This window comes from Primulina tabacum, chromosome 17 (assembly GCF_025594145.1).
Source record: "Primulina tabacum isolate GXHZ01 chromosome 17, ASM2559414v2, whole genome shotgun sequence".
NCBI classification, from domain to species: domain Eukaryota; kingdom Viridiplantae; phylum Streptophyta; class Magnoliopsida; order Lamiales; family Gesneriaceae; genus Primulina; species Primulina tabacum.
The window spans coordinates 9,778,762-9,803,220 of record NC_134566.1 but is presented as its reverse complement, the minus strand read 5'-3'; the positions used below and the strand labels follow the sequence as shown (position 1 = coordinate 9,803,220).

The window sequence follows — 24,459 nt, the reverse complement described above, 5'->3', positions numbered from 1 at the left end:
GCTTCTTTGCTAGGTGGTGGTTTAGCAGGAAAATAAAATTTTTCTCCTTACTCACTCTGCTCCTCTGCTAGGCGATGTCATAGCAGAAAAATAAAATTTTTCTCCTCCCTAACTCTGCTCCTCTGCTAGGCGGTGTCTTAGCAGGAAAATAAAACTTTTCTCTTTCCCAACTCTGCTCCTCTGCTAGGCGATGCCTTAGCAGAAAAATTTAATTGTCTCTACTCCACTCTGCTCCTCTACTAGGCGATGCCTTAGTATGAAAAATAAATTTAATTCTCCTCCTCCGCTCTGCTCCTCTGCTAGGCGATGCCTTAGCAGGAAAATAAAATTCTTCTCCTCCACTCTGCTTCTCTGCTAGGTGACGCCTTAGCAGGAAATTTTAATTTTTCTCCGGCCAAACTCTGCTCCTTTGCTAGGCGATGCCTTAGCATGAAAAATTGAACTTCTCCCAAACTTTGCTCCTCTGTTAGGCGATGTCATAGCAGGAAAATAAAATTCTTTTCCTCCACTCTGCTCCTCTGCTAGGCGATGCCTTAGCAGGAAAAATTGAACTTCTCCCAAATTCTGCTTCTCTGTTAGGCGATGCATTAGCAGGAAAATTTAATTCATTTCATCCTCAAAATATAACAACATCCATGAACTTAATATAAGAACTTGGCTTTATTAAATTTCAACTGATAACATAAGACAAATTCAGAAACGAAATACAGCAAAATTCAAGTCAAGATTAATATTCTCTAATGTGGTAAGAGTTCCCAAGCGTGCATTCTCCAACTTTCATCTCTGCTCCTCTTGTACCTCCACAGGACAAAGTTACCCACGTCTTCTTTTCTTAATCATGTTAAACTCCACACGCGCTTTTTTTCCCTCATCCCTCACTACCCTTTCATAACACCGACGCGCGAATTTTTGGTCCCCGCACAAGACTCCAACTCTTTTTCCCATAAGAAACTTAAGCTTCTGATGATAAATGGAAGCCACGGCTCTGAAATCCTTCAGGGCTGGCCGTCCTAGAATTCCATTATATGCTGAAAGGGTATCCACTACGGTGAACGCTATCATTTTTGTTACCCGCCGAGGATCAATCCCCAAGGATAGGAGAAGCACAATCTGACCCAAAGGCGGGATGACGAGTCCTGCAAACCCATAGAGCAGGGTGGAGAGCGGCTCAAACTCAAATCCTTCCACCTTCATTTGATCTAACGTGCTCTTGAACAAGACGTTCACGGAACTTTCATTATCAATAAATATCCTTGCCACATCATAATTGGCAATGGTGGCCGTCACCACCAAGGCATCGTTATGTGGAGTCACAACGGTTCGGAGGTCTTCCGGCCCAAAGCTGATGATGGGGTCTTGTGATAAGTATGCACCCCCAGATATCTCAAAGTTCTCCAACCTTCTCTCATGTGCTTTCCGAGCTCGCCCAGAGTCTCCATCAGTAGCACCATCCGAGATCATATGAATCATTCCTCTCGTAGGGTGGTTATCCTCATTCGTTCCCTTCCTCGGTTCGACGGGCTCCTGAAGGACATCTTGACCACGACCTTCCCCTCTCTGCTCCCCAACCCCCTGATTTATCCACGGAGGGTCTTGACCACGTCTAGGGGATGGGCGAGACATCGGTCGACTTCCAGATGCAGATCCTTCTCGTCTGTCCCGCGAAGGCAATCTAGCGCTGCACTCATCCCTTCGTGACTTCTCCCACCTCCCCGCGGGCTCCCTCACCTCCATCACCTCGTCACGACTCCTATCTAGGGGAACATGTGATGAGAATTGTCATCTACTTCTAGTTATGTCCTCCTCTCTTTCCCCCGCACCCCTCTTCCTTCCTCCTTTCTCTGCTCCCTCAACTCTACTTCCTCCGGGCCGGTTCTCCATCCTTCTGTACCGTTGGGCATCTTCCAAGTTTACAAATTTCTCAGCTCGAGCCAACAGATCATCATAGCTCGACGGAGGCTTCTTGACCAGCGACTTAAAAAATTCCCCTCCTCTCAGGCCTTGAGTAAAAGCACTTATCATGATGTCCGGGGTAGCCGCTGGTATCTCCAGCGCTGCATTGTTAAAATGTTGGAAAAATTCTCGCAAAGTCTCAGACTCTTGCTGTTTCATCACGTACAGGCTCAAATAATTCTTCTGATGTCTCTTGCTAATGGCGAACCGGTGCAAGAAAGCAACTGAAAAGTCCTCAAAAGAACATATGGAGTTAGGCTGCAAAGTGTTAAACCATTGATGGGCTGACCTCACCAACGTGCCCAAAAACACCCGACATTTCACTCCATCTGTATACTGATGCAACATAGCCACGTTCTCAAATTTCTCCAAATGCTCTTCTGGGTCGGTATGTCCATCGTATTCTCCAACATTTGGCTGCCGGAAATTTGGAGGATGCCCTTCTTCCAAAATGGCCAGTGAAAAAAGACTTCATCTCTTGGGGGTCGGTGCTCGGCTTCCCACTTGCTGCCTCAGCATCCGTATTTCCTTCCACATCTCTCCCATCTTCGCATTCCCTTTGCTCGGGAGGGGCTGTGTCTCTTCAATCCTGCTCTGCTGTCCCTCAACATTTTCTTCTCGCTCCTGACGAGTGGCATGCTCCTCAGCGAACATAGATTCTTGGTTCTTTTTCATGGTTTCATCCACTGTCCGAGTGATGAATTGGCCCAGCTGCTCCAGGGTCAAGTTCCCCATATTCTCATTGGGACGGGGTTGCTCGGCCCTGGTCTCTTGAAGAAGTTGTTCGGTTCTGGTATCTTGACGAGGTTGTTCCCGTCTCGCCTCAGCATGAGACTGTTCGGGTCCCCTCTGAGGATGCAATGATGCTGAGGTTCCTCTTCTACTCTCTCTCTTCTCTACCATCTCTACGTCTTAACTCAAATGTTCCCAGAGACGGTGCCAAGTGATACTCACGGGAAATTTAGGGTCCTGATGAACATTCAAACCTGGTATTTATAGGAAAATACATGGATCCTGATGGAATTCCCACCCAAATGTGGTCTGGGCCTCCAAGATGTAATCCGAGCCTAGGTGGCCCATGGGATATCATCTTGTAATTAATTTAGTTATTTAATTTGTATTTCTGTGATTAATTAGTTACTCCAACCCATTGAATAAGGATAAAATAAAAACTTTATTTGTATATTTTGTTTTTTCAATTAATTATGTTTGAAATTTTTTGACAAACCTATATATATTGGAGCTTGGGAGTAAATTTTTTTTAAAAGATTTGTATAAAATTTAAAAGATAAAATTGTTTGAACAGCTGAATCTTGAAAACTTGACAATCCCAAGTCTCAACCTTATTTCCTTATTGAATTACAATGATGATGGTTGGAACTTAGTTTTATTTTGGTGTTTTTTTTCGGATTTTTGGTTGGATTGTGTTGGTGGGAGACTGGGAGGTATTAATTTCTTGTATTCGACCAGGTAATGCTGTCTGTTCGATTGGTTATGCAATGGATCGACAAAGCATTGTGATATGGGAATTTTTAATGTTGATTTAGGGTTTTGTTCCAGAGTGTAAAAGTTGAAATTTTGTGGGAGTAAGATGCTCCTGGGAAACCCATCGTCAGCTGTGTTACCCCTTCTGAAAGCCTGCAAGACGATCAAAGATCTCAACCAGGTTCATTCCCACATCATCCGTAGAGGTTACGATCAAGATCATTTCTTAATCACCTTGTTCATTTCTCTCTGCACCAGCATAACGCCCACTAATCTCTCTTATCCCACCAGCCTTTTCGTCTGCGTTTCCGATCCAAATATTTACCTCTGGAACACCATGATGAAAGCGCAGTGTGAGAGTATTTCCCTTAATGATTGTTTTTTGTTCTTTAGAAGGATGAGAAGGGCTTTAAATGTGGCTCCGGATGAATATACATTTACTTCTTTGATTAAGGGATGTGTTAGAAATTTGGGTCTCAGGGAGGGGAGGGTTGTTCACGGGGTGGTGTTGAGGTGTGGAAGTGAAGGCGATGTGTTTGTTGGGTCCAGCTTGATCGATTTGTATGGAAAATGTGGGGAGATTGAATGTGCTTGTAAGTTGTTTGATGGAATGCGTACAAAAAACAAGGTTTCTTGGACTGCGATGATGACAGGTTATTTGAATTTTGGGAACCTGGGAGCTGCAAGACGTGTGTTTGATAAAATGCCAAAGCGGAATGAGGTGGCTTGGAACTCGATGATTAAGGGGTTGGTGAAGTTTGGTGATTTAAATGGTGCAAGAAAGCTTTTCGACATGATGCCTTCCAAGGATGAGGTTTCATTTACAACTTTAATTGATGGATATGCCAAAGCGGGTGATATGGCAGCTGCAAGGGCGTTGTTCGATAAGTTGCCTGAGAAGGATTTGGTTTCATGGTCTGCTTTGATCTCAGGGTATGTACAGAATGGAAAGCCTGGTGCGGCCATGAATGTTTTTGGTGAAATTTTGTCCGCTGGTGTGAAACCTGATGAATTTATAATGGTGAGCTTAATGTCTGCTTGTTCCCAATTGGGGTCCTTGGAGCTAGCAAAATGGATTGAATCATATATGAGCAATGGTTCCTTTGACTTTAAAAGACCTCATGTTGCTGCAGCTCTTGTTGATATGAATGCAAAATGTGGGAATATGGAGAGAGCAACTTATTTGTTCGAGGAGATGCCTAGACATGACCTGATTTCTTTTTGTTCCATGATACAGGGATTGACCACTCACGGTAGTGGTGCTCAAGCAGTGCTAACTGTTCGACAGGATGTTGGATGAAGGCATAAGACCTGATGCCGTGGCCTTCACCGTTATCTTGACAGCTTGCACTCGTGCTGGCCTTGTTGATGATGGATGCCGTTACTTTGACCTGATGATTCGAGAATATTCTATTAGTCCATCTCCCGATCATTATGCGTGTATGGTCGGCATTCTTGGAAAATCAGGAAAGCTCAAGGCTGCTTACGAGCTCGTACGGTCAATGCCGGTTGAGTCTCATGCTGGTGCGTGGGGTGCTCTTCTTGGGGCTTGCAGGCTGCATTGTGATATTGATTTAGGTCAGGACGTAGCCCGTAGACTTTTTGAGTTTGAGCCTCAGAGTGCTGGTAACTACGTGCTTTTGTCCCACATGTATGCAGAAGCTGATAGATGGTTGGATATATTTCATTTGAGAGACAAAATGAGAGACAAAGGAGTTCAAAAAGTTCCTGGTTACAGTTATTTGGAGCCAGTTACCCCAGTTTGATCCTGATATTCTTGAGTTTGGCAGTGTTATTACATCGAAATCAAACGAGCATGAGATTTTTTATTTCTCTCTTGGTTGCTGCTCAGTTTGTTGTCAAAACGTATATTTTAATCCGCATGCCTTTGGCTATGGAATTGAGGTCATTGGTTTGACATGCAATTGCAAAAGCAACTTCCCATTGATGAGCACTAGGACAAGAGGCCTTCGTCTGAGTCGGGATTAATCTGAAAATATATTTTCGGAGAGGATGTGAGCAAAAGACTTGATGATTGGTTTTATATGTCCATAATTTTTGTGCATTGGTTTGATTCGTTTGAGAACTTGAACCTGAGCTGCAAAATGAAGTTGGCTGGAGAAGTTTCGGCTGCTAATGTTCTGTGCTAGCTTGTAACCAACATGCTTTGGCAGTTTAGCTGTATAGATACTGCTAAATATTTCTTCAAGATCAGTTCTCTGGTAAGATTATGTAAGGAAGCACCAGAGGGGAAAACAAAAGAAAATTAGAGCTTTCTGCTGTTTAAACAATCTAGAATATTTTCATCGTGCCTCCTACTACCTTCAAGAATCTTGTTGAATGGAATAATAGGGATATCACGTGCAAGAAAATTCATTTTATCACATGTTTGATTACAAGAGAAGCAGTTAACATCACAATTTCTCACTAAAACTTGATTCTTGTGTACCCTGATTGGATGTCTAAGTGTGCCTACTCCATTGGCAATGCTGCATGGTCTTGCTTTTATTTGATGCAGCCTTTTGTCAGGTCTGTTTTTTACTCTTGAATGACTTTTCAGTTTAACACTCAACATATGCAATCAATGTCATCTTTGAATTTAGTCTTACGTGCCTACCAATTATCTGCTGTTGCTGGGTTTTGATTTTGTTTTTAAATTCGAAATGATTGATCTACGTAATTTTCCAGATCTAAATAATATGAGGTCAAAACGTGTGGAGGCCTTCGGATTCACGTGTATATATTATTTTTCTCTTTGAATTTGTACTAGCTTATGGATAAAATTAAAGCTTATTTACTGAACGAATGAAAATTGGGCTAGAACTTTATATGAATTGGACTCTTGAATTATATCAGTCTATTCCTGAATTGCAAATATGCATTGAAGAATTAATGAAGCTCTTGATTTGTTATTCAGTTTGTACTGGTTTTTGGCAGTCTTGAGCTAAGACGCCATTGAAATTATTATAATAAATTGCGATGTCGGGAGGGATTGATGCTTGCCTATAGCATTGTCAAATTTAGTGGTAAAGTTGTCCCTTCATTGTTTGCAAACTCACACGTTTTTGGAGCCATTCTAAAATGATGTTATATTCTAATAACTTAACCATAATTTTCTTTGTTGGAAATGATGGAAACTGTGTTGCTTTGATTAAGTGTTATCACTAGGAAATGTATTGTATAAATAGTAATTGACTACGTGTGATTGGAAATATTGCAGGATTGGTAAATATATGAGTTTTGTGGTCAAATGACATGTATATGGCAGTAATCATGAGGCTAAAGAGACATGAATGGATGGTATGATTGTTGATCTGGCAAAGCCAGTGAGTTGTTTTCTAAAGAGAGCCAGTGGAGTGTAATTAGCCAGTGAATGATGTATCTGACTTGATATCATGTTGATGCCATGTGGTTCATTTTTTTTAGCCGGTGGATGATGTATCCTGTTGGTGATCGTATTTGTCAGTCAGTGGATAATGCATCTGGAGCGACATGATGTTGTTGTGATTCTGACCATGGGGCCATATATTTGGGTACGAGTGGTTGATGTGGATGCATTTTTAGTCGCATATATTGATTGTGATTATAATTGATTATGATATATAGAGGCATGAGAGTATTATTGTTGGTTTCACAGCATAAATAATTGGCTTACGATCCTTTGTGGGATGTTTTAACTAAATAATGATGGAAGTTACTTTTATCTAAGGTAATTGGCTACGGTCTTTCATGTGACGTGTTAGCTAAATAATGATTGAAGTTAATCTAATGTCATTATATGAGTTGATAATGGGCTCCATGTGGTGCTGGCTAAATAATTTTTGAAATTACTCTGATGTCAGGACACGAGTTGATTCATTGGGTGATGGTCCTTCATGTGACGTGTTAGCTAAATAATGGTTGAAGTTACTCTGATGTCAGGATATGAAGCTAAAATTGGCTTATGGTTCTTTGTGTGATTATCTACAGTTGTTTGATTGCTATGCATGTTTGATTATGAACATATTGGCCATTAGTTCACTTAAGGGATTTGTTTTTCAGGTAACGTGTTAGATGTTGGTAGCGGTAGATAGGTTGTATCATGGCATAACGGAAACAAGGGTAGAGCCATGCTACTTAGTGTTGAGTATGATTAATGATACTAAAAATGTAGTTTATTCTTTATATTTTGTGTTAAAAAAACTAGCAAGGTATGTGTGTTTGTGTGTGTGTGTGTGTGTTATGTGCGGGAAAAATATGCCAGACGAAATATAAAATATTTGTTTAAAAAAAGCACAAATTATAAATAATTATCAGTTACTACCAACTTGGATTGGTTAGTTGCGTGGTTAGTGCGAGATCAACCTCGGGGTACTACGTCAGGTGGTATTAGAGCAGTGGTTAGATGTCTGGGATGGTTATGATCTTCGGTTTATGTGTTGGAGGTCAATATTAATTGTGCATATCTATACATTTATATGGTCTTCTTATGCGAAAATATGTTTATTGAATTCTTTAATTGTGTGTTCGTTGTGTTGACTTGATACAATATATGTTTGTATTATCATTGACCTTTGAAATTGCAAGATGTTAGTTAAAAACACGAAGAGAAGGTAAAACGTCTCTTGCTACATATGTTTGTCACTAGCATGATGTTCTATTGTGTGTTGTGTGAATTTAGTTTTGTCCATTGTGTCTAGATAATGTGGACAGTTATGATGATGATGTTGTTTCTGTTATTAAGGGTAATGGTATGCTACTGAGGTGCATGAGAAATTTTTGTACTGTATGGGTGGTACTTGATAACGACTGAAACAGGTCTTTTTCTCATCATATGAATATTAACTTTCTGCAAATATATTGGATATTCTAAAGGTGCCAATATGTGGTCATGCTTATTTTACATATGAGATTCTGACCCAATGAATTATATAAATTAGGTGATGTCGAATATAGATGGTGATGTGGATTCCTGTAATGATGTTGTAATTTCTCACATGTTGGAGCAATGGCCGAGATGATATGCTTAGGTGTTGATGATTGGTGTCATGACACGGAAACTCCAAAGGTGAGTATATATGGATACTTATGATACCTAAATTGTATCATATGGTGTGTATAACAGTGTTTGGTGAAATTATATGTAATCTTCGAATAATTCCCGATCATGATGATGATAGCATGATTATTTTGTAGAGTTTATTATATAAATACACATGCTTGTTTTTGACTTCTGAAAGGACATGTCTTATCTGCTAAAAGAAAAGAAATATTGATTTTATGGAGGAATCTTATGGAATGATGATGATGGTATGTTGATCTTTGAGTTTTATCTAGTAATTGATTGATCTATTGATAACTAAGTGAACTTCAATTTGTTTTAGTGTAGCTAGTAGTAACCTGAGTTTGATCTGTTTGCTGTGTTGAGGAGTTTGCTTCAGTGACATCTTTGTGATACGATGCAGTGAGTGATGTTAGTTGAATTTGTTGAGAAATTTGAGTAGACTTTTGACTAAATTTTGTTAAATTAATGCCTTGCAATTTTATATTTAGTTGTTTGATGCTCCGTTTTTGTAGTGATAAAATGAAACAGTAAATCCAGCCGATCATATATTTTTTGCCGGTGATTTGGAGGGTCATATCCAGTAAAATAAATACCATCTTCATTGGCTGCCTGGTAACAGAAACCACTGAAACAACTAGGAGCCAACCAGATATTGAAAACATCAAAAAGTATGTTCTTGGGGCCCCTATGCGAGTGTGTGATCCCGGATATTATCGTACCCGGATCGACAATGGAATCATGATGGTGAGTCACTTTAAATGGGAAGGTAATTCTGGACATGTATGTGGCTATTGTTCGGAAAAAGTTTAATGTTAGAATCAAGAATGATGCATAGTTTTTCGCTGTAATTGAATTCATTCTTGCTACCTGACATTCGAGATACAAATTCTTGTGGTGCTTTGTTGAAAGTTCTTATCCATTTGATTTGTTTACTTGGAAAAGACCAGTTGCTAAAAGAGCACCACTGTCGAACAATTAATCAAGAAATATGTATTTCAAGAATTGGATTGAGAGTTTATGTGTATATTATTTTCTATTTTTTGCGACAAATATAATATAATGTTGTATTTGAATTGAATGATTTAAACATGAGAAAATGATTTGATTGAATTATTTCAAATGACTCAAGTTTCTGATTCCATGTGTATCAAAATGGTTGTCGTGTGTTTAGGGTACAAAATGTAATATTTCAAATGCACTTAAATTTTATATATGTTTATTCCATCATCGTTTGTAAAGAGACGTACGGTTTAATTGTTACAAATTGTAATAAACTTTGTGCCACTAATTTATTCTGAATTAACAAAACTTTGTTATTGGGAATTTAAATATTGAAAAATTTGTTAGTTAAGAATTTTGAATTAATAAAACTTTGTTATCTTGAATTATATATAGATTTGGGCAATTGCTATATCAATATTATTAGAGTAAAATGATATTTGGGTACAGTAAACTAATTTGTAATTAAATTCGTGGAATTATTTTTACATTTTTGTAAATTGTAATTCTTAGTTAAGTAATTGACAAGATTTTGCCTATAAAAATTTTAGCTTATTTTTAAAATCTTTGGACAAAAACTTGTGTGACACGGTCTCACGGATCGTATTTTGTGAGACATGTCTTTTATTTGGGTCATTCATGAAAAAGATTCATGACCGTCGCACAGATAAAGATTCGTGAGACCGTCTTACAAGAGATCTACTCAAATCTTTGTTAATTTTTTTTTGCATATTAAATAATTTTTAAAATTAATAAAGTTTTTCTTATATATAACAACAACAAAATAATGATAACAAATTCTTCAAAAATATACTTATATAATGTTGATTGCAATTACCAATGTTCTAAAAAGTCCGCTTAAGCTTAAAGCTCGACAAAAACGTCCCGCTTCGGAGAAAAACGGAAAAAAGCCGTTAAAATGTAGTTTGACCGAATTAAGTGTAATTAAAACGTTTAAGCACAATTAATCGTTTCTATTTATTTTTATTTTTTATTTAGAAAGTATGTCTTTTTATTTTAAAATAATAAATTAAGTTTATAATTTAGATATTTATTTTTTAATTTAATTATGATTAAGCATGTCTCATAATGATTTGACAAATATTTAGGAATTTTAATGTAGTCTAGTTGAAAAAACAAATAAAAAAATTGCAATTTTGAGATTTTTATGTTTTTATAAATATGAGAATTAATGCATCAGACTAAATTTATCATATTTATATATTATTCTATCTATTTATTGGTTTGAGATAATTACAATTAAACTAAAAATAAAAAACGTTTTTCATGCTTAAGTATGTGCTAATCTCGCTTAAGCTTGAAAAGCTTGGAGCTCGACATCTGTGCTTCGGGGCGTTACACGCTTTTTAGAACCTTGGTAATTACTGATGATTCTGTTAACTGATACACAGAGTAGGTCTCTTGTGACGGTCTCACAAATATTTATCTGTGAAACGGGTCAACCATACCGACATTCACAATGAAAAAGTATTACACAATAAAAAGTAATATTCTTAGCATAAAAAGTAATACTTTTTCATTGATGACCCAAATAAGATATCTGTCTCACAAAATACGACTCATCTCACACAAGTTTTTATCAATATTAACACTGATTGACTAACTTCATATTCTAACGGAATAAAAATGTCTACTAGAATCACGTACATGTTTAACTTTGATTCCAAATTAATAATGGTAAATATTACTTTTTACAATGAAGAATATAATGCAGGGATTAACGATCATCGTTTCAGGTTATATATTATTAATCAATTTATAATTTATCTATCTTATATCATGTTTATTTTGTCATATTATTTATTCATCTACTAATTATTTATCTTACATCAATCAAATGATTGAATTTAAATTACAACATTACGCTTAATAAATAATATTATTAATTTTTTTAATTATTAAAATATCAAAATGGTAATTATCATCCTATCTTAAATTTAATCAAATTAAATACTATATCAACTATCATTTTTTATTTCCATATGAGATTATAAATCTCAACATTATTATCTTATCTTTAGTTTCAAAAGGCACTTGAGTCTAGCAAATGTTTACTTTTAATGAAACATAATGTTTGATTCGAATTATGCATGTTTATTCTGATTCTTTTTTTTTTTTAATCCTAATGCAATGCAAGAAACTTTAATCTTTTTTTTTTCTTTCTAAAAACGACAATATTCATGTATTATATTACACATGCATCGCGTGTATTTGGTTACTAGTATATATTATACTCTGACATCTCTAATTTTTATTTAATATAATCATAACAAAGAATTAACTAAATAGTTCAAACTAAGACTCTTATTCCATAATTAACTCGATCAAATCAATTAGTCAACACATTCTTTTTGATGTATTTTCTCAAATATTCGAAATGGGTTCAAAATACTATGAATGGTATCCTCATAATCTACATCGTGACATTTGAGCCTAAGACCTATCTTAATAGATTTTTTGTGAAACAGTTTCACGGATTTTTTTATTCATGATGAGAGTCAATTATATCCATATTTACAATAATAAGCAATATTTTTTATATAAAAAGCAGTATTTTTCACGGACGATCCAAATATAATATGTGTACATAAAATGTGACAATCAGTACTAAATGCAAAGAAGGTACGTGCATCCACGACTATATACGTAAAGTTGTTTGAGCTTAAAATTAAAATTAAAATTCCTATAAATTTTTTACACAACATAAAAGATTTCGCACAACTTTAGCATTTCACGAGGAGGTTGGATGCACTTTACCCCATATATTTGTATTGTAAATATAGTGACAGCACATTTTGACTTGTCCATCTTCCAAAGGAAAAATTATCACTTCAAAATCAAATCTAATTATAAAATTATGTCATAATACTAATCGATCCTAAAAAAATTATGCAAATAATTTAAAACTAAAACAACAAAATTGGTATCTTAAAAGTATTAGGTTACGTCTGGATTGATGAAATTATTTTTATTGCTTAGAAAAGTAAGATCATAAGGTTCAAATTCATTTGTCACGTGTTCATGTAGTATTTCATGTTAATTATGATGAATTTCAAGTTCATCCAACAATAGTATTACATAAAATACATTCCTCTTTGTCTTAAATGTCATTTTTTTCTCTCTTGTTTTTTTAAAAAATCACGAGGTACAATCGCATAAACAGCTAACCAAATCTCACACCAATAGAAGCTAGACAAAATAATGAAAAGATCATCAGATAAAACGCATATAATTCGAAAGCATAAAGCTTCAAGGTCACATCCAAATAATTCACCTACAAAGCAGCAGCTTATCAAATCACATACTAACAGAAGCTAGACAAAAATTGGATGTTCTGAACCTTAAATACATCGTGTCAGCTTCTCCCGGGAACTAAATTCAAGGATCTTGGCCTGAGGGGAGGACAAGTTCAGCCAGGCCAAGAGTGCCTCCTACAAAACTCAAAGTAATGGCTTGGAATACTAGTTTAATGACCATTTAATATACCAAAGTGCAACATCAATATACCATAAAATAATTCATTTCAAATTTGAAACGTTGTATGACCATTCCTAATATATCAGAGATTAATATAAGTGCATAGAACACAGTTTTCTTTAGACCTGAACTATCAAAATAATGCTAGTCTGCACAGAAAACTGAAGTAAGATTTAAAATTGAGTATACTTGAAGGTTGCAAGATTGTAACACATGCTTGTCAATGTCAGACAAAGCATACAAATACTATCCATCTGCATCCCTCAAGTTCTTTCTTCACATGCCTAGCTTCCCCCATGCAACATGGATAAAATAAATAAAGAAACAAATAGGGGGAAGTGAATTTGACTCTAATGGAGCAACAAGCTGCAGCAGATGAAGTTAGCTGCTTAAGTCATTCAAACAATTCCGCAGGTATGGATAGAAGGCATTACTTCTTTGCTACAAATTGATCGTGGTTCGTGAAGCAAAACCATGATCTTAAGATTAGCAAACCTCATAATGTATAGAATCTTGAATCAAGACGAAATAAATAGTTGGAGCTGTAACTATTGTTCTGTAATAGTTGGAGCAGATGAAGCTAGCTGCTTAAGTCATTGAAACAATTCCGCAGGTATGGATAGAGGGCATTACTTATTTGCTACAATTTGAACGTGGTTCATGAAGCAAAAACATGATGTTAAGACTAGCCAACCTCATAATGTATAGAATCTTGAATCAAGACAAAATAAATAGTTGGAGCTGTAACTTCTGTAACAGTTAATTGGTGTTTCCTATGTAATTTATGCATGTGAAGGGGAATAAAATTGGCCAACGCTTGACATATAACTGAGTGTGAAACGATTAAAAATGACCATTGACAAAAGAGATTTTATGCCTGTGATGCTAACACCTATTGGCTGCATTGGCACAATCACAGTCCTTTTAAATGGAGAGTATGTATCAAAGAAAGAGTTTTTGCTCGTGAGGCTGTTTACAGTCCTGGTTTGCGAAAAACTGATGTAAGGAAGCAGTTTGCAGTCTCGGTTAGCGATACCAGGGGGTTGATAATGCCTTGTGCAACTAACCGATCTCCTAGAATAAATAGAATCAGTACCAAAGACATTAATCTGATAGAGTTCATTCCGCGAATAAATCAAGGGACCACCTCAATAGACATTATGCTAGAGATGCTGCCATCTAATATGATACTGCAGATTCCATTAGCAGAACCTGAGTTTAAAACGCTTGAAACAATATAATTACTCAAAGATAGGTTATCCTGAGAAGAAGTCGAAAGAAAAACATACCACTTCCCTAAAATATATGTTACCAGTAAGAGAACTCTTCAACCTGAGGACCACAAATCTCTTCACATTTGCTAAATGTAAATGTTGATAAGTTACGATTTCAAGTAAGATGATAAGGATAGTTTTGTTTAAAGAAAACATTGATGAAGACGTATATATGGCGCAACTAAAAGACCTTAAATTCGTGGAAACTTAACTAAAGGTGTAGAAATTTCATATTTTGATTTACAGATTAAACAAACATCCTGAAAATGGAACATCCAATCTACCTATCATTAAACAGTTCTCTAATTCAACCTTTTCCTTTTGCCCCAAACTAATTACTTGAAGTATCTGAAAGTGAAACAATCTTTTCAAAACTAGCTTCTTCCTTCACCAAAATCATGGCAAGTTCACGGTACTCTTTTTCTTCAAATGAATTTTCTGCCACTAAAGTATCGCAACATTCAATTTGTCTGAACAAGATGAGGCTCACCTCTTTCATTATGCATCCAGAAAGTGGCAGTTTCACCACAGGAGCTTTCCACAGCTTTAGGCAGAACCTGTCATCCAATGGATTCTTATCTTTCAAACCCGCAATCCCCTCTTCATCAAGAACAACTCTACCCTGTTTCATATAATCCACTGCCACAACATTTTTTATGTTTGGAAGACCAGCAATAATCTTGCGTATAAGAGTCACCCTCAAAATGGAATCCAAGATGTGTTGTCCCACCAAAAGAAGCGAGAGAATGATTTCCTCCATGGCTAAATCATTTGCCGTTTGGACACTGGAATCACCTATATTTTCATCAGTCGATGCAACACGATTCTTGGCGGATATGAAGATGAACCCTGACGACCCATATTTCCACCTGAGGAGAGGCTCAAATCTCAGCTGGTAGACACTGCCGAGAGAAAAGTTAATGATTATGGAGTCGGCGCAAGAAAATTTCATCAGAAAGTTCATGATGCCCGGATTCGACAAAGCAGTCTCGCCTCCCCTCCTGAATCGATATTTGAGAAGCGACCACAGGGCTATCAGAGGCTTGAACAAAAAATAAGGGATATTCCGAAGAAGAAAGAGCATCAGACGTGACGGCCGCACGGCCGCAGGATCACTGTGGCAGGTGCAAGCTTTAAACACACCTGGCATTTCCACAAACACCACACGAGTTTGAAGAACAAGATCCGCAAAGTTCTTGGAAACCAAAGAGCAAATGCATAGACATTTAGCATCCGAAATCTTGTCGAAGATGGACACTATCAGCTCTTTCGGGAGGCGATTGAAAGGATTTTTCTCTACACAAAATTCAGACGCCGTTAATTTTTTCCTCATTGATTCTTCCATTGTTTCTCTGTATTTTCTTGTTCTCCAGTTCTCACTATCAGTGTACGATCGTGGAGTGGGCGGAGGTAGAGGGAGTCTGCTTGTTGCCCGAGTAGGTGAGTGGGCCTTGATCTCCTGTGGTGATGGTGCAGTATAATCTGCCATGGTTTTTTTTTTTATCTTTTAAAAACCCAATTAAAATTAAGGATAAATTATTAAAAAAAATTCTCAATTCCAGTTTTATGATTTAATCTATAAGACATAAAAAATTTAGTTTGAATTCATCAATTTTGATAAATTGATTAAAAATAACTTTGACTTTATAATTGGATCAGAAATTATATTAGAGTCAAAGTAAAATTATTTACAATAAAATCTAACTAATGTTAGATATCAAGAGCACATAGAAACAAATCTGAATCCTAAGATAGACATATTATTTAGAGTAATAAGTTTCAAGTCCTCATAGAGTACACAACAAGGTGTGAATCTCTCTTGATAACTTGGTCATCTTCCCATTAATTACCAAGAGAAAGCGTGTGATTTCATAATAAAAATACGAGATGACCCCGAACAAATTTCCAAGTAGATGGATAAGCACACCCAGCGGAAATAAGTTCAAGGAGAAATTAAATTACGTTGCAACAAACACCATATGGGAAGTCTGCTTAGAACCAATACATCTTTATAGGGTTATGCTTAACTTTGATCTACTGAACTTGAAAAACAGAAAATATCTCATCGATGACTGGACATCAGCAATGAGAACTAGCAGCAAGAATAATTGATCTCAACAAATAATGATTCATTAAACTTTTAGAAATTAGTCTGGTAGGATCAGTCAAAAATCCCTGGAACATGACTTATACAGAAATCAAAGAGTCAGTCCTAGCCGGAGAATCTCTTAATGAGATAGTTAGATGAATGTATGCCCTGTTTAAATCATAATTTACAGGGATAGACTATTTTAACAATCAAGACATATAGAACTCAAGCCTTGTATAGCCTTAAATTACATGACATATATTTAGTAGATGAATATATTATTTTATCCACTAAATATAAATAAAATTCAGGGGGGTCGAAGAAAATAAAGCAATGCAACATTTTTTCGACAAAATATCAAGTCCTTGAACATAAATACTAATTTTGGAATGTGTCACCGGTAATCCGGATACTTTGGCACAAAGAACATATTTTCTCGAAGAAAAATTTATAGTATTGCGTCATATGACAACATTACAAAAGAATTACATACTATTAAGGAGTATTAATAAAAGTACTCATTTATATTGTAAAGAAATGAACTTCCAACAATCATTAGAAGTAAGCAACAAATGCACAAAATAAAAAACTTTAGATCTCATCTTTATGCCAAAAGTTGAAGTAGTTCTCGAAAACCAAAAATATTATGGTCTAAAAAAAGTCAAATTTTACAAATTTGGGAAAATAAGTGGACCATCAAGAAGTAGAACATCATCTCAATTATGGAACTCATCTCGAAATTCGTCAATATGATAAAAAAAATTTGTTGTATACTTGAATTGATAATTATTTATCAAATATGATTTTTAAATAAATATAGTTTTTTTAAAAAATATATCGATAAAATAAAATAAATTAAATAATCTTTAAAATTAAATTGTATATCTAATTAACTTTATCAATAGTAACTGAACTTAAAAGTAAATTAGGTTAAGGTAAAATTGAAATTTTAGCTTGATCATGTATTAATTTGTCAATTTATAAAAAGTGTATGTTCCAATTAAGTCATTTATAATAGTTCATATACTAGTTTTCCAATTTATCAATAGTTCGACTACCAAAATGAATTTTAATTTTATATAAAGAAGCTTTTCAAAATATAATATAAAATGTTAATATAAAAACTTTACTTTAGTCAAAAATAATTTCAAAATCCTTATATATTTTATCAAGTCATCTTGAGTGATTTTGTTACTTACTAGCATTTATTTATATATATATTCTCAAATCTTTAATGGCATAATATATGAATTTGAAATTTTTTAGAAAAATAATGTCAATTAAATACAATATGCGCTTGGTCGATTCAAGATCTCAAATTTTAGATTAGATATTGTGTTTGAGATATAATTACTAATTTCAAAAAATCAATAATTATACAAAGACAATAACTTGTGTTAGACGGTCTCACAGATCGTAATTTGTGATACAAATCTCTTATTTGGGTCATCCATGAAAAAATATTATTTTTTATGCTAAGAGTATTACTTTTATTATTAATATCGGTAAAGTTCCGTCTCACAGATAAAGATTCGTGATACCGTCTTACAAGAGACCTACTCTTATACAAAAAGCTAGGAAGCATAATTTTTTGTGAAATATGCTCAAATAATAATTTTTTTCCGAATATATTTTGCTCCAATATAATTGTTGCTCATATAAACAATCTTTCTCTCAGTTTCTTTTTCTTTTTTTAATTCATATTTTTATATAAATCATGTCCTGCATCTCTTTTTATGCATTAAGAGGTACACCAACTTTGAAAATTTATATCCAACATCTCAAAGATTGAATACAAACACAACATTTTCCGAGAAGAAAACTAAATAAAGCCATGGAGAGACTAACATTCATCTCCATAAAAATCTATAATCAAATTGAGCAAACAAAAGTGCATTTGAATCAAAACTACGAACACTTTCGCCATTTGAATGCGCGGAATCCAGACCCCGTAAGAAGAGTGTTGATAACCGGCCTGTATAGCAATATCATCATCAAGAAGAAAATTTTCTCCTTGGCATGTGCTGGAAATGAAGGTTTTGAGATTCTTACACCCGGTTGATTAAGGGAAGTTACTTGAAGTTCCAAATAATATCCTTGTCCATCTGCGAAAAAGAAAGATTTGAAGTCTGCACCAGAGGATTCCAAAGAAATCGTGTAACTTCAAATCGACTAAATACACAGTAAAATTACAGTTTTAGCCAGTTCTTTGGCCTTTTCATCGTCGAAGCCAAACGTAGCCATTATTGCATGACCCGCTGATTCTTCTTGTGACCAGATTCCAAGAAGCAGATGTGAAACAGTAATCTCCCCACTCTCACCTGCATTTTGAGAGCTTCCAATCGTAAGTAGTAATGACAGTAGCAAGTACTTAGAGAACTCGGTATTATACATAGTTTTAATCATAAATATGAATGAGATACATTCATATATCAAACCCCTGTCTATTCCAAGCCAAAAATATACTAGAAAAAGTCTACCCCACAAAATTGGAGGAAAAAGTACTCAGTTGCTTGACTGAGTATAATGTTTTATTAAAAAAGGATCAAAACAAGGAACTCTGAAAAGATGGTGGAACAGGCACCATTGTTGTTCCTTATGATATTAGTAAGTGTTTTGACTGATGCAAACAATAAACAAAAACTAGCAGAAAAGAAAACAGCCTAATTAAGGACAAAATAAGCTTAGAAACTAGCGGAAGTTATAGTTTAGTTTTGACCAGTGAAGTTTATCTTCCTAATTAAAATGGACGTTCGCCCCTCATTGAAATGATAGAAAAGGCACAGAGCAAGACAAAAACGAAGAAAAGTACTGCATTCATTATGATATTCTAATTTCTAGAAATCTAGGCAACCCAAGATTCCTCGAGTCTTAAAAAAGTCACAATCACGACAGGATTACTTAATGCCCATGAACAGAATAATAGTTTACTTGGATTGATCTATTGTGGAAAATATGAATAATGGGCCAAATAGCATTGACCAGCCAGTACTCGCCACTGCTTCTACCTTACAGTTCCCTGACATTGCTCAAGCAAAGTAACATATCAATCGTGTTTTGATGACCGTACTTCAGATTGCACACAAAGAACCAACTAAAGTCGATCCCAGTTCTTTTCCCATTTCAATTTAGTAATCGACGAGGAAAGACGCCATTGATGATACATAATTCACATGTAATCCAATGGCAAGCAAACGATGAAATTCTCATCCAGTTCAAAAATTAAATTTAGAAACTTTGATTTGGATAAAATAAGTAACATTAGCAATTCAGGAACGAAAAAAGTAAAAAGATGATCACTATCTATCTTGAAAAACTGAAAGACCAAAATACGAAATCCATTAGATAGCGAAACAATATGTTACAGTATCCAAAGTAAATATAATTAAAGAAAATTCGGTGGAAGTCCAATTGTAGGACCAAACACTTAGAACCAATCTTTATAGTTGTTAGTTGCCATGTAACTAAAATTATAACCATAAACAGTCAAACACTACGTTTGATCAATGAGTTGCATATGGCAGCCACACATGGCAAGATGTGCAACTAAATTTTTCTTCAACTTATAGCTTAGAGAAATCAAACATGTGATCTTGGATATTAACCCAATTATAGGATCGAAAGCTTGCTATAGCTCAATTATCCACTAGTAAGAGCAGCAATCTAACACTTGTGAGCACAGTAACCAATGCTTAATCAACTATGCATGGTATATGCGGACAACTTCAACAACATAAAGAGTTCCATTACAACCTGACTTCATTTTTTCATCAACCGCCCAATCTAGAGCTCTCTGAGCTGGTTCAGTCAAGGGTGGATGCTCTGGACTGAATACATACAAGTCAGCCATCCCTAGAAGCTTCACGGTTTCTTCTCGCACCTTGAACAGTGTAATTCCATTTTCTCTCAAAAATTTTGCTGCCAAACTGGTTCCTGCAAGATCAACACCTGATGACTATAAAAAAAAATTTCTCAAAATTTCAAGACTGTAACCTATGCTAAGACACTCATTATTTTTATACTGCTACGACACTTTACATAGCACCCGACATTATACCAATATGTTAACACGTTACTAGTGCTGAACATAAACTCGACACCGAGTTCAAACGTTTTCATTTCTTCAAGGACCAAAATGCACAAAGGTATCTTCTTCAATCAAACAGACAAATTTTCTGATGAAAAAATGGTTCTCTGGAGAATCAATCAAATTAAGATTTTTGGTTCTAGGATAGAGATTCGAAGCAAACTGAAATCAACTAAAAGTGGCAGCATTTGATCATTTGCAATCACCAACCTTCAACCAAAATCCCCATAAGTAGAGCCTCGGTCCCAGTATTTGGATATTTCAGCTTCCTAGCCTCCAACTCCGCCATAGCAAACGACTTTATCGCCCTCGCCGAAAATCTGTAAAGGCCAAAAGTAACTCTCAACTACACATAAAACTCATACTTACTCAACCACAACACCATAAATCAAGCCATATATTGACTTCAAACCAATAATAACCAAGGAAAAAGCATCCAAATCTTACTTTGGTTTCTTGTCATAAGCGGCACCTTCTCTCTTTCTACAAAACCAAAGATAAATTAACAAATTTGAGCAAGCAATAACTCCAATAATAGAATATAAAGACTCACCCAGTTGGGAGGCTAAAAGACACGGTTGCAACAGTTGAGCCCAGTCGTCTTGAAGTGACGAGACTCAATCTTGACGGTTGAATCGATAGCTTCGTACCCACAATATAATTTGAGAGAATCTCCGGATTCAACCTCACAAACCGTTCAACGGCTTCCCCGCAAGATTGCTGCGAGGATGAAAAAGAAGGTGTAACAGGAAATAAAGACAGTCCTTGAGCGGCCATTAAAGAAGAAATTTTCCTTGAATTGAAACAAATATATATATTTCTTTCACGAATCTTTGATTCTTTTCCCACAAATTCCTACAAACGAAACGTGAGATTAGATTTTGGAGTTTTGTCAAAGCATTTGAAGCCTTCAATTCACTCCAGGTTCAACTGGAAGGGATGAAATACAGAGGCCAAAAAAACCCCTCTACAGTTCCTGTTTATTTATTCTTTTTTATTTTGCTGAAAGTCGCTATTTGCGATTTCCGTGTGAGTTTTTCGCGTAAAAAAAGCATATGCATTGGATCGGTGCGGCTGGCAAAATATTTGTTTTACATTTTAATTTATCGATTTTGATCGGAACCGGAACATATTCGAAGTTTTTTCGAATCAAACTCAAATACAAATAATATTATTCAATAGTTGGCACAACGACGAACATTTTGAATATTACTTTCGAACAATAGTTCCAAATTTACAATAACTTACAAACATGTTTGAATCTTTCGAACTGAAGTCAAACCGAAGTCTTCATTCGAATCAAACTCGGATAAAAAAATATTAAATTTTTTGAATTTCGAATCGATTTTGACCTCAAATAAATCTATTTCAAACCAAATTTAAGCCTTAAATTTTCAATATATTTAGCTCGATTCAATTTATATAAATATTCATAGATTGAATAATATGTGAGCTAATATTTATTTTTATTTTCACTCTAAATTTAGAAGCTTGGGGAGCATCACATAGATATCTTACCACTATGTCAAAAGTTATAGCAGTTACTCAAGGCATGACTTTATTTTCTTATACTTGTGGCAGCGCAGAGTGCACCTACTTTGGTGCTAATGGGTCGGGCTGTTAGGCCCATGAGTCCGGGGAGGTGTATGTCTATATGTTGGTGCGATCTCATTTCTCTTAGAGATCAGTCTTACCTTTTCCCTAGCAGAGGCAATGATACCCGTTAAGATATGATGTTACTATTTTACGGCCCACTTAGCGAACCAGCTCAAGCGGCGCAACATCAACAACTTGACGCATGAGAACTTTTCAAGAGGTCATCCATCACAGTACTACTCTCACTCATACATGCTTAACCCAACATTGTCATCCAAGAAGTATACAATCTGTTACAAATCTCTCTTAATATGTATTCAAGTCTTTCAAGAATGAAACATTTTTTAAAATAATATAATAATAATTATTATATAGGTGGTTTACCGAAAGTTTATCCAACATGCATAGAACGATAACAATATCATAATAAAAAATAATTATATAAGACAAAAACTTGTGTGAGATGGTATCACGAGTTGTATTTTGTGAGACATATCTCTTATTTGGGTCATCCATGAAAAAGTATTACTTTTTATGCTAAGAGTATTACTTTTTATTGTGAATATCGGTAGAGTTACTCATCTCACAGATAAAGATTCATGAGACCGTCTCACAAGAGACCTACTCATTATATAGATATTACTTTTTATTTTTTTGGAAGTAGGTACTAATTATATTTTGAGGTATTAAATAAGATGAAAATATATTTCAAAAATTATATTAAAAAATCAAAAATTCTAGTTTGTTAAAAGAAGTTATGAGCTTTTAAATATTTTAAGTAGAATTTTAGTCAAATATTAAATTAAATAAAGATTTATCATTTGCATCAAATAATGTCGTTATACTTTTTAAAAGTATAGAGATCCTAAGGACATCCACATTGGTTTTAATTTTAGGTAAAAACTTGTGTGAGACGATCTCACAGATCGTATTTTGTGATACATATATCTTATTCGGGTCATTCATGAAAAAATATTACATTTTATGTTAAGAGTATTATTTTTTATTGTGAATATCAGTAAGATTGACCCATCTCACAGATAAAGATCGTGAGACCGTCTCACAAGATATCTACTATTAATTTTAACACCCATCATCTCATCAAATATCGTGGGATTCACATGCTAGATACACATTATATTAACACATACATTGTCTCGTATTTTTTTATGTACATCCTCCCACATTCAATTTAACGTTAGCACTCATTATTTATCTGTCTCATTGTTAATTCATCTTTATTCTTATTTTACATTAAATAAAAAAATTCAATTTTATCTACACAAGTTAAATTATCATTACTTAAAATAAGTCATAATATTAATTTTAAATACATTTATTGCTTAAAATTATTCCATCTTATTTTATCAGATCTTATTTTATCAGTATAATTTATTTAAAATTTAAATATTATTATAAATTTGAAATAAAAGAGTAAAACATAGAAAAAAATCACAATTTCATAAAATAAAAAATTGATGAAGGAGTACAACAAACCAAAATTCAAATCACAGTTGTTACATTCCAACCACTATTTTACAACAATTATATTAGTTGATCGATGTATTACATTAATTGAAAATATAATAATTTAAAATTACGTAAATTAGCGGTTTAAATTTTTTATTTTTTGTTTCAATTTAAACCATTAGAAAATATTTGCAAATAATATATTATTTTTTCTAAAAAAAATTAAATCGTTTGAAATAATTAAAACAAAAAATTAAAAGAAAATGGGCATGTGAGGCGAGCCAAGATTGTTGCCCACCCCTCAATCTATTCGTTTTGTGTGTGGCTCGTGTAAGCTCGAGCTAGAAAGCAAAATAAAAAATTTCGGCAAAAACTCTTGTGAAACGATTATCAATTTCGTGAGATAAATTTTTTATTTGGATTATTCGTAAAAATAAATTATTTTTTATTGTAAATATAAATATTTTTGATCCATTTCATACATAAAAATCTATAAAACCATCTCATAACAGACCTGATTTTCAAACAATTGAATGTTCAGATTAAGGTGACACCGTTACCCATCCATATTGATTTGAACATTATATTAGTGTTCAATTACATGAGTTACCTACTGGATTCAAAAAGTAAAGAAAATATGTAAAAAAAAAAAAATTGGCAATCCTTTTACAAATTTAGAACCTTTTCAAGAATGACAAAATCTTGTATAAAACGGTTTCACAGGTCATATTTTGTGAGACAAATATCTTATTTGTGTCATCTATTAAATAATATTATTTTTTATGCTAAGAGTGTTACTTTTTATGGTGAATATCGGTAGGATTGACCCATCTCACAGATAAAGATTCGTCTCACAAAATCTACTCTTTCAGAATTTACAAAATAATTTTAGCACTTCTTTAAAAAAATTATATCGAATCCAATGCATAGAACATGTTGAGTTTCCATTTCAGGAAATATTTTA

At 34.6% G+C, this 24,459-nt stretch overlaps 3 protein-coding genes across 6 annotated transcripts; 1 reads left to right on the top strand and 2 right to left on the bottom strand.

Annotated features, from left to right (window-relative positions):
- The first annotated feature begins 3,205 nt into the window (after positions 1-3,205).
- On the top strand, positions 3,206-9,495 carry LOC142530358 (putative pentatricopeptide repeat-containing protein At5g37570). The gene is given in 3 exon segments (XM_075636163.1): positions 3,206-4,714; positions 4,716-5,967; positions 6,659-9,495. Coding segments are annotated over 2 exon segments (1,659 nt in total). The 5' UTR covers positions 3,206-3,544; the 3' UTR covers positions 5,205-5,967; positions 6,659-9,495.
- A 5,089-nt stretch (positions 9,496-14,584) lies between these two features.
- LOC142530462 (F-box protein At4g18380-like) lies at positions 14,585-15,742 on the bottom strand. The gene has a single exon (XM_075636299.1). It carries the CDS (start codon positions 15,740-15,742, stop codon positions 14,585-14,587), a length of 1,158 nt encoding a protein of 385 aa, XP_075492414.1.
- Positions 15,743-18,091: 2,349 nt separating this feature from the next.
- Positions 18,092-21,409, bottom strand: LOC142530296 (ATP-dependent Clp protease ATP-binding subunit CLPT1, chloroplastic-like). Of its 4 annotated transcripts, none has more exons than XM_075636062.1 (7): positions 20,983-21,409; positions 20,877-20,912; positions 20,640-20,749; positions 20,096-20,275; positions 18,536-18,663; positions 18,395-18,471; positions 18,092-18,317 (listed from the first exon to the last, which is right to left on the bottom strand). In XM_075636062.1, the coding sequence occupies exons 1-6, from the start codon at positions 21,204-21,206 to the stop codon at positions 18,415-18,417; spliced, it is 735 nt and encodes a 244-aa protein (XP_075492177.1). In that variant the 5' UTR covers positions 21,207-21,409; the 3' UTR covers positions 18,092-18,317; positions 18,395-18,414. The 4 variants fall into 4 exon arrangements, with proteins under 4 accessions (XP_075492177.1, XP_075492179.1, XP_075492176.1 ...); XM_075636064.1 differs by having other exon boundaries at positions 18,395-18,447; positions 20,983-21,406; XM_075636061.1 differs by having other exon boundaries at positions 18,092-18,471.
- Between the last annotated feature and the right edge of the window lie 3,050 nt (positions 21,410-24,459).